This window comes from Sorex araneus, chromosome 11, assembly GCF_027595985.1.
Source record: "Sorex araneus isolate mSorAra2 chromosome 11, mSorAra2.pri, whole genome shotgun sequence".
Lineage (NCBI taxonomy): Eukaryota > Metazoa > Chordata > Mammalia > Eulipotyphla > Soricidae > Sorex > Sorex araneus.
Genome location: NC_073312.1, coordinates 878,911 through 893,873, shown reverse-complemented (window position 1 = coordinate 893,873; position 14,963 = coordinate 878,911). Strand labels below are relative to the sequence as shown.

Here is a 14,963-nt window from a genome sequence, read left to right as displayed (position 1 = left end):
GGTTGTGGGTGCTGGTGTAGGGTGTGGGGTGCAGGTGCAGGGTTGTGGGTGCAGGTGCAGGGTTGTGGGTGTGGGTCCAGGGGTGTGGGTGTGGGTGCAGGGTGTGGGGTGCTGGTTCAGGGTTGTGGGTGCTGGTGTAGGGGTGTGGGGTGCTGGTGCAGGGTTGTGGGTGCGGGTGTAGGGGTGTGGGGTGCGGGTGCAGGATTGTGGGTGCTGGTGTAGTGGTGTGGGGACAGGTACAGGGTGTGGGTGTAGGGCTGTGGGGTGCAGGTACAGGGCTGTGGGTGCGGGTGTGAGGTTTGGGGTGCAGGGTTGTGGGGGGCAGGTGCAGGGTGTGGGGTGCAGGTGCAGGGTTGTGGGTGCTGGTGTAGGGGTGTGGGGTGTGGGTGCGGGTGTGGGGTGCGGGTGCAGGGTTGTGGGTGCTGGTGTAGGGGTGTGGGTGCTGGTGTAGGGGTGTGGGGTGCTGGTGCAGGGGTGTGGGTGCGGGTGCAGGGTGTGGGGTGCTGGTGTAGGGGTGTGGGTTGCGGGTGCGGGTTGTAGGTGCGGGTGTAGGGGTGTGGGGTGCGGGTGCGGGGTGTGGGTGCGGGTGCAGGGAGTGGGGTGCTGGTGCAGGGGTGTGGGTGCGGGTGCAGGGTGTGGGTGTGGGTGTAGGGGTGCAGGTGCGGGCAGGGCTGCGGGCAGGGCTGTGCGGGCTGCTCCCGAGGTGTGGGTGGGAGAGGCAGGGCGGGGAAGGCCGTGTCTGGCTCCGGCTCCTATTTCAGATGCTAATTTATACGGAGCCGCTGGAGCAGAACCGAGGGCGGCGCCCAGCTCTGAGCGTGTTGCTTCAGCCATAATTAAACACGCAAATCAAACGTGCTCATCCTGTGCGCCTGCCGGGCCGTGGGCACGGAGCTGAGGAACGCCGGCACGAGGCTCACAGAGCATGTTTTCTGCGCGGTGACAACTGGCAGCTGGGCGCTCAGCTGGCCCCAGTGACAGAGAGTGACGGTGGTGCCAGGCGCTCTCGTCCCCGCGCGCCCCGGCCCGCCCACCTGCCGTCCTTCACCGTGATGGATGGCCTGTGGAGCGTGGCGGCGTGTTCAGACCCACTCCCTGGCAGGGCAGGGCAGGTGCGGGCCCGGGCGGGGCATGGCGGTGTGGGACGGTCCCGCGTTTGCCAGGCTACTGCCCTCCCCGGGGGCAGCCCTGCTCAGAGCGGGGCGGGGACAGCTGTGCCAGGGCCACCCCACGCACCTCGTGCAGGACCTGGGCGCCCCTGCTGCTTCCCCAGCCCAGCAGGACACGGGCTTCCTGCCCCGCGGGCTGCAGTGGCCAGTCCTGCCTCCCGGCCCGGCCCTGCAGACCCCAGCACGTCAGCCTTAACTGCAGACCCGGGGGGGCAGCTCCAGAGCTCTGCGTCAGCCCGAGGCGCGTGCCCCTGCCGCTCCCCAGCCTGCCGCCTGCCTCTGGCCGCCTGTGGAGCTGCTGCGGGTGCCCTGCATGCTGAGCACATCCTTAGTCGCTGCTCGCACCCGCCGCGGCTGGTTTCATGGGGCCCGTGACAGCAGCCGTGAAACCAGCCGGGTGTCATTCCTGATCTCGGCTGCTCTGCATGTCACATCCAGGCGGGATGCTGCGGGATGGGGTGCCAGGGCCGTGGGGGGCGCTTCCTGCGTGTTCGCTCTCACAGGGTAGATCTCCGTGTTTTGCTCAGGGCCACACCTGAGGGCCCCGGGGCTGGCTGTGTGCAGGCAGGTGTCCTGTGCTCGCACGCGCCCTGCCTCTGACAAGCTGGGCTCCCAGGGTCGCGGGCTGGGGGCGGGGCCTCTGCCGACACCTCGTGCTGGGACACGGGGCAGCCCCGGCCTGGCCGGCACCGCCCTCCCTGGACGCAGGCTGGGCCCACTCGCGCTTCCTTTGGGAACCGCCTCCCGCTGACGCCAGCAGGGCCTTGGCTGTTGCCATGGGTGCCGCAGGGATGAAAGGGTCTTTATGGCGCGTTGTTGTTCTGGGCAAACAGTTGACAATGTGCACAGGGCGGGGGGCGGGGGGGTGCTGGCATTGCTCCGTGGAGGCTGGTGCCCTAGTGCTGTGGGCAGTGCCCACCCAGGCCTGTGCCCTTCCCCAGGCTGGCACCTCTGGGCTCCTGCATGGCCGTCCCGGCAGGCCCTGGAGCTGGACCTTCATAAAGGCTGGTGGGGGCAGCGTGGAGCAGACACAGCTGAGGCTGGGGACGGGGGCACTGCAGGACGAGCCATGGGGGCAGCCTCCTGGCCAACTCCTTGGCCTCCCCGGCCGTCCTGCTGGTCTCCAGGGAACAGTCCGTGGTGAGGGCCGTTGGTTTCACTGGCGTCTAAGGAAAAGGGGTCTGCCTCTCAGTGGTCAGAGCTGTCCTCGCAAAGGACATGGCGGCCAGTGCCCCTCGGTGAAGTTGGGGCGTGAGTCGCCGTGAGGGGCACGTCCACCGAGATTCCTGGTCCCTGGAGAGGGGCAGTGCAGGACCCTGAGAAACCGGGTGTCAGGGAGGGGAGCACTGTCCTGCGGGGGCGGCACCGGCCTCACCCGGCTCAGCAGGCCGGGGTGCTGGCCCCGCACTCCTGCATGCCGGCCACCGGGGTGGGGTGGGGGGTGACGGGGCACCTGCCCCCGGGACTTGCAGGCCCTGCTTGATCTTTGGCCTTGCGCCGTCAGCTCTGTGTCCTCCGCGGTGCCACGTCCCTGCAGGGCTCGCGTGGCCCTGGCAGAGACGGCAGGGAGGCCAATGGGGGGTCTCCAGGGCCCGTGGGTGCTGCACTGTCTCTCTGCCCCGGCTCATCTCCTCGCCTGAGGGGGTCAGTCCCCAGGAACCCCCAGCTTGCAGCCAGGGCTGGTGCACGACTGTACCCAGGGCCAAGTGGGCAGGGTCCCGTGAGGTGGTCATCTTTGGGGTCCTGCTGGCCCCTCGGGGTGATGCAAAACCTCTGCTCGGTCCCACCAGGAGGCCTTGGGGGGGCCTCACCAGGCCCCTCAGCCCCCCCACCCTGGGCCTTCCTCCTGAATCCCACCAATCTGATCCACTTCCCAAGAAGCTTCAGTTCATCTCAGCACCTTGGGACCCTCACCTGTGCCCCACCAGCTCCGGGCGGGGGGTGGGGGGCCTGGAGGAACCGCGGCACAGCGCAGCTGCTTGGGGCTCCCTACTCCCGCACCCGCCAGTGCCCTGGACCTGCCCGTCCAGCCCGCGGGGTCCTGGGGGACACTCGGAGCAGGCCAGGGGCCTTCTGCACGACTTCGGGCCCGTCGCCGTGAAGGCCACTCGGCCGCCAGGCCCTGCTCCTCCCGGCTCTGTCCGATCCTGCCCAGCTCCCCGTGGAGCAGCTCTGGGGGCTCTCTTGGAAAGGGCCCTGAGTGGCGGGGGCCTGGCTCTGCCTGAGTGCCCTGAGCCCGCCCCTCCCGCTGCCCAGCCCTGCTGTCAGTGTGTGGTGCCCGCACTGCTCGGGGCCATTGGAAGCCGGCTGACCTGACCCTGCTCCATGCTGAGTGCCAGCAACTGCTGGGGGGACTCTCGGCCCACTGGGGAGTGAGCGCTGCAGAGCCCCCCCAGGCCACGCCCACTCCCCCCGCCCCCCGGCCCCTGCCGAGCTCAGCCCCACCCGTGGCCTAAGGGACCCAGTTAGGGACCCAGTCAGCCGCCCCTCACCCAGGAGGGTCCAACCGCCCAAGTGGCAGAAGCCACCGGGGGGTCTCCAGGCCGCCACCAGCCCTGCTGCCTTCCCTGCCTGTCCGGCGCCGGGGTGGGTGCTGGTGGTGGGCTCTGCGCCCCCATGAGGCCCCTCTCCCCACAGACCCTCTGTACCAAGGCCACCATGCAGACTGTGCGGGCGGCAGACACCAACGAGGTGGTGAAGCTCATCTTCAGGGAGTCCGACAACGACCGGAAGGTAAGTGGGGCGGGGCGGGGGGGGGGGCTGAGGCCCAGGGCGGGTGGGGGGGTCGCTGAGGCCCAGGGTGGGGCGGGGGTGGGGCTGAGGCCCAGGGCAGGGGGGGTGGGGGGGTTGCTGAGGCCCAGGGCGGGGGGGGGGGGTGGTCGCTGAGGCCCAGGGCGGGGGGGGGCTGAGGCCCAGGGCAGGGGGGGCGGGGGGGTTGCTGAGGCCCAGGGCAGGGGGGGCGGCGGGGGGGTTGCTGAGGCCCAGGGCAGGGGGGCGGGGGGGTTGCTGAGGCCCAGGGCGGGGCAGGGGGGGTCGCTGAGGCCCAGGGTGGGGGGGGGCTGAGGCCCAGGGCAGGGGGGGCGGGGGGGTTGCTGAGGCCCAGGGCAGGGGGGGGCGGGGGGGTCGCTGAGGCCCAGGGCGGGGCAGGGGGGGTCGCTGAGGCCCAGGGCAGGGCAGGGGGGCGAGGCCCAGGGCGGGGCGGGGGGGCTGAGGCCCAGGGCGGGCTGAGGGTCCGGGTGGCCCCTGCTGACGCCGGCTCTGCAGGTGATGCTGCAGCTGGAGAAGAAGCTGTTCGAGTACTTCAACCAGGATGTTTTCCGGGACAGCAATGGCACCGCGGTGAGTGCCGCCCCGGGACTGGGCCCTTCTCTGCTGACCCGGGCTTAGCTGCTGCCCGCCCAGTGCCCTGCCCACAGACTCCCCCAGCTGTGCAGAGGGCGGGGCAGCCTCTGACTGGGACCCTGTCCTGTGTGTGTGTGTGTGTGTGTGTGTGTGTGTGTGTGTGTGAGAGAGAGAGAGAGAGAGAGAGAGAGAGGGAGAGCCTCCCTTATCTGTGCATTTGCATGTCTCTTCACCTGTACATGTTGGTGCATGTGTGAATGTGTACTCTCATATCTGCACGTCTGTGTGCCTATATATTCAGGCATGTCCTGTCAGTGTGCACATCTCTGCATGTACATGCAATGCACACATCACTACATGCATGTCTGCATGCACATATATAGTCCTGTATGTATGCACCTGTGTGTGTCTGTATCTTGTGTGTGTGTCCCTGTGTGTGCACCTGTGTGTGTCCCTGCATGTGCACCTGTGTGCCTGTGTGTCCCTGTATGTGTACTCTGTGTGTATCCCTGCGTGTGCACCTGTGTGCCTGTGTGTCCCTGCATGTGCAGCCATGTGTGTCCCTGCGTGTGCACCTGTGTCCATGTGTGTCCCTGTGTGTGTACTGTGTGTACCTGCATGTACACCCATGTGTGTCCCTGCGTGTGCACCCGTGTATCCCCGTGTGTATACTGTGCGTACCTGCATGTACACCCATGTGTGTGTCCCTTTGTGTGCACCTGTGTGCATGTGTGTGCACATGCAGGCCCTTCAGCCTCCACAGGGCACCCTCAGCCCCATGGCACCTGTTTGCCCTGGGCCCTTCACCCCCCACTGCGGGCTGCCCTTAGACCCCCTTGGGGTCCTGAGTCCTGTCTCAGTTCACACACTCTGCAGTCAGGGCACATCGTGCAGGTGCCCTTGTCTCCGGTACCTCAGTTTCCCCTGTGTTGATAAGGGTTCTTCATGTCAGAATGAATCAGGTGCTCAGAGGCGAGTCTCTGACTGTGACGGGCCAGGCCATGTCCTCTCACAGACAGACCCGCTCCTCACTGGACAGGCCGGGTATCCTCACTGCTCTCAGCCCCTCTCCCTGCCGTCCCCCCTCGGCCCCGGGCCCCGGCTCAGAGCCTCCTGTCCCCGCGTGGGGGCTGCTACACGGGGGGCTGTACTGGAGGGAGGCTCAGTGTCCCTCCACCCTGTGGGTCTGAGCCCCCAGGGGCCCAGGAGGACAGCGGCCCCTTGAGGGTAGCGGTGGGCATGGGAAGGTGGCACTGGGCAGTGGGGGCCAGGCCCTGCCGAAAGGGTCCTCAGCGTCTGGGAGGGCAGGAGTCGCTGCCCAGGAACAGCCGCGTCTTCCCTTTGTCGAGGGTCCCCTGGAGGGACACGCATCCTCACGTCAGGAGGACTCGGAGGGCAGAGGGGCCCATGGGCAGATGTCCACGGCCTTGCTGTGCGTCACGGCAGCAACGGGACACGCGTGGCTGGCCCCAGCCTCGGCCCCCAGACACGCCCCTGCCTGGCCGCCCCGTCCGTGCCACACTCCAGGCGGGGCCGCCCGCAGGGCCACCGCCTCCCGGCCTTGCGGCCCACCGCGGCCAGGATGGATGCGCAGCCCGGCCCGCTCGCCCCCGCCATCAACCACCGGTCTTGTACCCGACTGACAGAAATTTAATTCGAGCTGGCTCCTGAAAATAATTATTGTATTTTAAGGGTAGTAATCATTGGCCGGGACATGATTGAATGTGTCCATGCCTATTGACTTTTTCTATGATTTATAGCTTTGTTTAGTCGATATTCTCATCGAAATTGTATAATTAATTATAAGTGTGGCTGTCAGGCGGCAGGATGGAGTGCCCTGGTGAGGATTTGGAGAGATTAAATTTCCCGTGACTGTCCCAGGGCAGGCGGCCGCGTGGATGGAGACGTTCTGTGTCGAGCTGCGCGCCAGCTGCGGCTCTCCCGCGTGCGGGCGGCGTGGGCCGCGTGCGGGCGCGCTGACAGATACGGACGAGCCGGCTGCTCCGGCCCCGCCCAGGCACCGCCTGGCGCTTCTTCACCTTGTAATCAAGGGACATCGGCGAGACGTGAAATCCGTCAGCACGCTGCGAGCGGCCCCCGCAGACGCAGGCTGAGCAGGGCCGGACGCAGTGTGACTCCCGATCAGAGCTCCGAGACTGCCCGGCCGTGCCCTCCGGGTCTGGGGCCAGCGCAGGCCGCCCTGAAGCCCCCCAGGACAGGCCCCAGGCCTCCCCACAGCACATCCTCACCTGGTCTGACTCTCACTCACCGCCTGGGCCAAGGAAAGGGATGGGGTCTAAGCACCTCCGTCACGGCACTGCCCTGGCCGCAGCCCTTCCCCAGAGCACACAGCACCCTGAGAGCCCGCCGAGGTCTCACCGCCAGGGCCACTGCAGCCCTCTTGGCTGGGGTTCCAAGTGGCCCAGAACCCGCCTGAGTGGGGGACAGCGGACGGCCCCTCGCACGGACCCACGCCTGTGCCCACACACGGGGTCTTACCGTGGGCAGTGCCCAGACACTTCCCTACCCAGCGCTGTGCTCCAGCACGGTTGCTCCATCCCGTAAGAAGGACACGCGCGTGGTGACCACAGTCGACCTGTGACCTCAGGCAGCGCGAGTTGGCGACAGTCAAGAGAAGGAGCCTTCCGTCGGGGGCTGCGAGGGGTCTGGCCCCTGCCGCCAGCCCGCACAGCTGCTGGGCGAGACGCCAGTGCCGGCACTGCCAGTGCACCCCAGGCGGACTGAGTCTGAATGACAGCACGCCAGATGTCACACAGAGACCTGCCGCAGGGGACAGGCCAGTGTGCGGCCGGGCATCCCCACGTGCCGTGCTGGGGACGGGAGCTTGGCTGGGGAACTGATACTGGGAACCAGAGCGTGGCCCTAGCAGCCGGGCTGGCATCCAGTGTCCATGTGCACCCTCAGGAGTGCCCTGGAACCAGCGGCCAGCGGGTAGGACAGCCAGGGAGGAGGTGACAGGTGGAGAGCAGCCAGCTCCTGACACGGGGACACTCAGCAGGTGTCCCCTGGACACAGGGAACGGGGACAGGTGGAAAGTGGACTGGGGACTTCAGGTGGGTGCTGGCCCCGCGTGCCCCCAGCATGGGGAAAGGAAGTGGCTGGTGAAAACTGCCAGAGCAAGCGGGGGCGCCCCTCTGGAGGTGCTGAAGCGGGCTGCCCCTGCCTCGAGCTGTGCGTGACTGGTAGGGGAGCAGCTTTGTGTGGCCGAGTCACTGCAAATGTGGATGAGCTGGGGTTGACTGGCTTGGAGTGTGCAGCCTTGCACAACTGTGTCTGTGTGACCGGACTGCAGTCTGTTCTGTGTAACTAGAAGTGTCACTAAGTAACAGCAACGGTGTAACTTCAGATGACTCTTAAGTAGCAGAATGTAACTGAGGGTGACTGGTAACAATTTCCAAGTAACTGTCACTAGAGTAACCGAATGTCACTGTAGCATTTATAACCCAGTAACTGTAACTGTATGGCTGTGAGTAATTGGACTTAACCATGTAGCTCCTAGTCACGGGCTCTGTTTGCAACTTTGTAACCATTTCTGAGCAATTGTGTATGACTGTGTATAACTCTGTCATCATTTTTCAGTGTGTCTGCTGTGTGTAGTTTTGTCACTGTTTTGGAGTGACAGCGTAACTGTCACCATTTCTGAATGCACATATAACTCACCATTTCTGAGTGTCACTGCGTGTAGCTCTGTCTATTTCTGAGTGATGGTGTGTATCACCGTCCCTGTTTCTGGTGGCTGTGTAACTGTCCCTGTTTCTCTGATTCTGAGTGTGTGTGTAACTCACTTTGGGAGGGACTTTGTTTAACTGCCACTGTTCCCTAGGAACTGGGTGACTGTGTGATGAGCGGTGCCCTGGGCCCTCCTGGGTGCTCTTCCTCACTTGGCAGGGCCTGAGGTCTGTGTCTGTCCTCGTGTCCCCTGGATCGTAGGGATGTGGGGGGGCACCAGAATTTGTCAGCTCCCCCAAGTGCCTGCAGTGGTGGTTCCCCCAAAGCGCTGCGGGGGGGACTGCCCCTCAGCCACCCTAGGACAGCAGTCAGGCAGCCGCCGTTGGTTCAGGCAGGGCAGGGCGGGGCAGCGGCTCAGGTACCGCCAGCCTGGCACGCAGATACCAGAGCAGATGTGCTGATGGTCACACGTGTGGGGGGTGCCCACGGCCATGGGGCAGGACGGGTGAGGAGGCCCCTGGGCAAGGCCCCGGTTGGGTCCCTCTGCTGGCCACAGCCCCGGGACTCACGGCGTGACTCCCCATTTCTCCGTGTCTCCGCAGCTCTTAGAGTTCGACAGAGAGCTGTCCGTGTTTAAGGACAGGCTGTGTGAGCTGGACATCTGCTTCCCTCCCAGGTAAGGGCCTCCCGGCACAGGGCGTCCCCTCGGTCCTGCTCCTGACCCCTTCGGCTATGGGGGCGCCGGCTGTGCTCCACGTTCTGTGCACGCGAGGCTGTCGGGCCCCCCTCGCCGGCCAGGGGTCTGGGCTGCGGGGGGTGGTACCCGCCCCGGACACAGGCACCCGTCCATGCGGCCACCGCAGCCCAGCTGCCAAGCAGCATCTCTCCGGCCAGCCCTCGCCGCGGTGCTCAGCAGTTGGCACGCGGACCAGTGGGCAGTTTTAAGGACTGTTCAGCGGGAACCCTGGCCCAGTCTGCCCCGGGGATGGCGGCACCCCGGCCCCTCCGGGGACACTGCGCTGGCCCTGCCGAGGGGTCGGGAGGAGCAGGTGTGCAGTGTGCGCCCAGGGCTGAGCTGGAGAACACCTGGCACAGAGGGGGCATAGGGGGTGCCAGGGGCCCCAGCACGTGGGCAGCGAGGCCTTCTCATCCCGCCCTGCCCACTGGGGGCGTGTGCGGCCCTGAGTCGGGGGTCTGGGCGGGCCAGATCTGGGGTGCAGGCAGCTCTGGACATGCCCAGTCCAGGGCTCGGGGCTGACCCCAGGCTGACTGGGGGCGGGTCTCGGGGGGCGGGTCTGGGGGGGTGGGTCTCGGGGGGCGGGTTTCGGGGTGGGTCTCTGGGGGGCGGGTCTCGGGGGTGGGTCTCGCTGGGGCGCGGGCTGTCCGGCGGCTGTGGTCAGTGGCAGAGTGTCTCTGCCCGGCCAGAGCGGAGTCAGACTGTGCTGTGAGCAGCCCCTGCGGCCCGGCCGACTCCAGCAAGGAGACCCCCCCGCCAGGAAGGGGGCCCTGCTCAGGTGCTGAGGGGGCGCCACCATCAGCGACCCGGCCGCTTCCGCACTGTCACGCCCCCTCCCTCCCCAGAAGGGCCCCCTGGCACTGCCGTGCTGTGGGGTGGTAGGCGGGGCCTGGTGCCCTGGGCCACCTGGGCTCGTGTGCAGGCGTGTAAGAGTTTGCACGTGGTGGGCCATGTGTGCAGAGCTGGTGGCGTAGCACCTGTGTGTCCCGGGACTGTGTGGGTGGAGCCCTGCGTGTTCGAGTCTCGCGTGTGGTCTTGGTATGTGTGCATGTGCTGTGTGGCTGGTGTGGGTCATCAGAACAGAGCTTGGCTGTCAGAAGTGGGGACCCCAGCCTGGGTCACTTCTCTGGGGCCCCCAGTGAGCCTGTGCCTGACCGCCCTGCTCCCGGGGGAGTGGGCGCACCGCAGGCCCACACTTCCTTCCAGAAGGTCGCTCTTGCAGAGCCCACGCCCACCCCAGGCTGAAAGGCAGCTCCAGGGCCGCCACTGCGCCCTTGGGACTCCTGGGTCCTGCCCTTGTCTGGCCCTTAGCAGTGAGACACCCCTGGGACCCCATGCTCGGGGAGGACCCCCGTGGAGGTGCTGGCCGATGCCTGGAGACCACCCCCTCAGCCCTCCCCGCCAGCATGCATCTGTCATGACGGGCTAAGAGCATCCAGGGGTCATCTGGCCACAGTGGGGCAGCCATGTGGGAGAGCTGGGCCGAGTGCTGGGCCCGAGCAGGCCTCCGGAGAGGGGGCCGAGCCTCCAGCCTCTCAGCTGCTGAGCCAGTGACCCTCGGCCCCCTGCCCAGTCGAATGTGTTCCTTGGACTTGGCTCCTACAGGAAGTTCAGTGACCATATTTGGGAACCAAGTGTGGGGGTCCCCTGTCAGCCTGCAGGGCCCCTCAGAGCTGCCGGATGTTCTCCCAGCCGTGGCCCCTGCTCCCCTAAGCCTCCTCAGTCTCCCACCCGGGACTCGGCCACCCACACCCTGCAGGACGGGGTGGTGGGCGACTGTGGCCTTATCACCCCGCGGGCTTGCTCTCAGCTCAGCGTGCAGGGCCAGCCCTACCCCATGACGCCCGCACGCCCACTGCGGCACCTTCAGAGAAGGGCTGGCAGTGCCCACCTGCGGGCACCCCGCCTCTTGCTGCCCACTCACAGTGGCTGGCCCTTCCTTGGGCTTCAGGGTGCCAGGTGAAAGCCTTAGCCCCAGCAAGCTGGCCACACATGGGTCAGCCGTTCCCCTGTGTCCGGCAGAACCTCCTGTCCTCAAGTGCCCGGCCTCGAACCCGGGTCAGTGAGGTCTGTGGGAACCGTGGCTCCGCAGTGTCCAGCCCATCTGGAGAGGTCCTGGGGTGCCCGTGGAGGCCAGTCTCCTGATTGGGGTGTGGGTCCAGGTGGGTCTGGTTCAGGATGCAGCAGGCTGAGCCCCCCGGCCCTCTGAGGGTCAGCTGTCTGAAACCCCCACGGGGAGACCAGGGCCCCAGCTCACCTGCACAGGTGGGAGCAACCTTGAGAACCCACGAATCAGCCACCCAGACGTGCAGGCCCAGAGGGACGCACCTCAGCAGGGGCCCTGGGGCCCTCAAACACCTGGCCCACCCCTCACCGCTGCACTGTCCGCCCCAGCGCTTGATCCTGCCCCCGGGCCTCACCCCCGGGGCCCCAGCCCCGAAGTGTTGTGAGAGGACCCTGCTGCCCACAGGGCTGCTTGGTGCGGTGTCCGGCACCGGCCTGCGGGGGGCCCTGTGGGCAGCACCCCCAGAAGGCGGCAGCGGGAGCTGGCCCTCGGCGGCCACCAGGTGGTCTTTGTCCCAGGAGCTTCCTCACGTGACTTGCCCCCCCCCCCCCCCGCTGTCTCCGCAGCTACCCGTACAGCGAGGACAGCAGCCAGGGCCAGCTGTACATGAGCACGCGCTGCCCAGCCTGGTGTGACCGGGTGCTCATGTCCCCGACCGCCAAGGAGCTGGTCCTGAGGGTGAGTGCCCTGCAGGGGCCCAGCTCGCTGGCAGGCTGGGGGGTGGGCTGTGGGTGGACCACTCCCAGCCCTTGGGGCCTGTGTGGAGCGGGGAGGCGCTGCGGGTAGGCCTGGCCCCGGGCTGCAGCCTGGGGGGAGTGTCGGGACACACCCCTCTGCCGTGCCCCTTGCCAGGAGGCACCCCCTGAGCCCACCCCTCCTGTCAGCACCCACAGCCCCGCCCAGGGCTGGGTCAGCTGGGGCCTGCAGGGAATGTGTGGGGTCAGGCTTGTCCACGGCCCTCGCCCACCCCAACCCCGGGCGCCCCGATTGCCTGTCCCCCGCGAGCCCCACCCTGGCCACAGCCGGAGCTGGGCCAGGCCTGAGCTGTGGACACGGCCGAGGGTCAGCCTGAGCACACGCTGGCACCCCCGCCCCCGCACCTGCCCCACCCTGCTCCCGGGACGGCCCCGCCCCCGCAGCAGGGCCGGGCGAGCAGACGCCAGCAGCTTCTGAGGCGCGAGGCTCATCCATCACACCACGCTCGGCTGCGTCGCCGCGTCCACGTCTGCCCGGCCCGGAAACAGCGGAGGCAGCGCTGTCCCGCGGGAGGGGACGGGCGGCACGCTGGCTGTGTCTCGATCACGCAGCCGGAACCGCGTTCCTGCCGCTTCGGATCCGGTCCTGGGGCCTGCTGAAGGAGCCGTCTCCGCCATGCCGGGCGCGGGGACAGAGCGGCGGCCCGTGGCCACGGTGTGGTCAGCCTGGCACCCCGCACATCCCCCCTGCAGAGCCTTTGGCCGCAGTGGCCCCAGTGCTGAGCCGGGCGGGCGGTGGGCGGTGGGCAGCGGGGCCGCGCTGCTCCCGCAGGCCCCAGCCCCCACCTCTGCCCTCTGTTTGCTTCCCCAGTCGGAGAGCGAGGAGAAGGTGGTCACCTACGACCACATGGGGCCCAGCGTCTGCATGGGAGACCACAAGGTGACGGGGCCCCCCGCGGCCGGGCAGCCCGAGCGAGGCAGGAGGGCTGGTGGCGGGCGAGGGTAAGGCGCAGAGGTGGCCAGAACCGGACCCGCCTGTTGACCGCAGGGTCAGACGCTCTGCAGCCGAGGGCCAGGCGCCGGGAGTCCAGCATGGAAGGTCTGGGGTGTCCGGACACGTGGCCGCAGCCGTGGCCCTCACCCGGTGGCCTTGCTGGGAACCCGCAGCAGGTGGCCGCTCGTGGGCCGCCCCGGGGCCTGCCCTCGACCTGCAGGTGGTGGCAGTGCCGGCGTTCATGTCCCACGTGGACGCTCTGCCTGTGGCAGGGCCGGGCAGTGCTCACTCCCGGTGGTGGGGGGCCGGGCCGGGGTCCTGACGTCTCTCTTCTCCCCACTGCAGCCCGTGTTCCTGGCCTTCCGCCTGGCGCCCGGGGCAGGTAAACCTCACGCCCGTGTGCGCAAGTGTTGTGTAGTGCAGTGACGTGTGGGTAAATATCCTCCTTCCCTCGAGTTCCTTTTGAGCTTTTCCTGGTGCGTGTGAGCCCGTGACTGACCCTTGCTCCCACACAGGCAGGAGAGGGCAGCGGCACGAGAAGCCCCCTCGTGACCCCCCGTAGCTGGCGGCGGGAGCAGCGTCCATCCGTCCGTCCGTCCGTCTGTCGTCCGTCCATCCGCGAGCCCTGAGCCGCCGCCACGGCTGGCCGCACACTCCGCTTCAGCTCCGGACTGTTCCGGACTGTTCCGAGCCTCACATACCTCACTGTCCTGTCTGCTCATGTGACATCAAGTAGAAATACTGGGTTTTTAATAAGTCACAGTGCTGTTGCCAAAAGTCTCGTAGACAGCAAGGATCCCGCTGCGGCCCCGCGCAGCGCACACAGGCGCCAGGCCCTCCGCAGCCGGGGACGGGGACAGCCGGAGACCCGGGTCCCCGCATTCACTCCGCGACCCTCTGTCAGTCACTCTACTGCCATGCTCCATGGTTTTTGAATCACTGCGGCTGCTTCCCATTTTATATCTATAAATATATATAAATATATACTTTTTAAAGTAATTTATAAATCTTACCCAAACTTAGGCTAAATAGACTTTCCAGGCTGAGAGCGGTGGGCAGCGAGTGTCCCCGCCAGCCCCGCCCGGCCCCCTCCTGCTCTGTGGTGGGGAGCTGGACCCAGAGCGGAACCGCCCAGAGCCGGCTCTGCCTGCCGCTCCCGCTAGCTCGGGCTGCCTGGGCCGACCCGCTTCAGAACACTACAGACCCCGGCGGCCGGCCGCGAGGCGGGCTCCTGCCCTAGATGAATCACTACTGTTGGGGGTGGGGCCCCGCGTCCTGCGGGTCACCTGGGAGGCCTTTAGAAGTGGCCGTTTTGTTTCCTAAGCAATAAACCTGATCATGGTGACAAGAGTTCTGCCTCGGTCTCTTCCCTCGCGCCCTCGCACGCCTTCCCGGCCCGGCTCCCAGAACCCTGCAGACAGCACTGACCTTCCCTGGGCTCCTCCGAGGTACCTGGGCGCCGCTCTGCAGCCGGAATCTTCACTGACCGGCGCTGAGAGAATCAGCTGCTGGCCCCAGAGGAGCCACCCACCCAGGCACTCGCTCCCCTTCTCTGGTCTGGCCTGGGGTCGGTGCTGCTGCCCGTCCCCCCCTCCCCACACACACACACACCCTGCCCGCCCCGCCTCCGCCTCCTCCTGAATTAGATTTAATTGACCGCCCGCTGAGGTCGGGCCATTGTTATGTGGCTCCTCTCCCTCCCTCCACTGCCCGCGCCCCGAGGGCCCACCCGGAGGGAGTGCGGCCAGGTGTGCGAGACCTCCGGCCCTGGGAGACGGGACGACCCCGGGTCGCCCTAGATCTTCGCGCAGCGCCTTCGGGGGTTTCTCCGCAGCCACATCCCGCTAGGGAAGGTTGAGGAACGCCCAGGGGCCACGCTTCCAAGGCCCGGTTTCATGGGCAGCCTCAGCACCCGAACGGGCAGCGCAGAGGGGAGGATGCGCCTGGGGCAGGAGCGTCCCGCGTGGCCCGACCACTCGGTCCGCAGGAGCCACCGAGCTCACCCGGCTTGCAGGTGCCCGGGAGGCGCCCCGGGGTGGAGGGCCGAGGAGCTTACCTGCCCGGCCTCGGGCCGGCCGGCGGCTTCTTCCCCACGGCCTCTGCAGCGGCGGGCCGGGAGCTCGACTCTCCCGGCCGCGGGTTCCGAGCCTCGCGCCCAGGCGCCCGTCCCGCCGAGCCTCCGCGTCTCGCCGACCCGCGCCGCCGCTCCAGGGGCCCCGGCGGCTTGAGCCGGAAGAAACAGGCGGGGCGGCCTCGGGAGCGGCCCGACAGG

General features: G+C 67.4%; 1 protein-coding gene across 2 annotated transcripts in view; it reads left to right on the top strand.

Annotated features, from left to right (window-relative positions):
• The window catches only part of INPP5A (inositol polyphosphate-5-phosphatase A), a 64,499-nt gene extending 50,458 nt beyond the window's left edge, over positions 1 to 14,041 (top strand). Inside the window, exons 10-16 of one of the 2 annotated variants that reach the window (XM_055119041.1) lie at positions 3,807 to 3,902; positions 4,434 to 4,508; positions 8,804 to 8,877; positions 11,569 to 11,680; positions 12,569 to 12,637; positions 13,037 to 13,073; positions 13,207 to 14,041. In XM_055119041.1, coding sequence (XP_054975016.1) covers positions 3,807 to 3,902; positions 4,434 to 4,508; positions 8,804 to 8,877; positions 11,569 to 11,680; positions 12,569 to 12,637; positions 13,037 to 13,073; positions 13,207 to 13,253 — 510 coding nt within the window. In that variant the 3' untranslated portion in view covers positions 13,254 to 14,041. Of the gene's footprint in view, positions 1 to 3,806; positions 3,903 to 4,433; positions 4,509 to 8,803; positions 8,878 to 11,568; positions 11,681 to 12,568; positions 12,638 to 13,036; positions 13,125 to 13,206 lie in introns of both variants that reach the window. The other variant, XM_055119042.1, reaches the window with a different exon arrangement.
• The last annotated feature ends 922 nt before the right edge of the window (positions 14,042 to 14,963 follow it).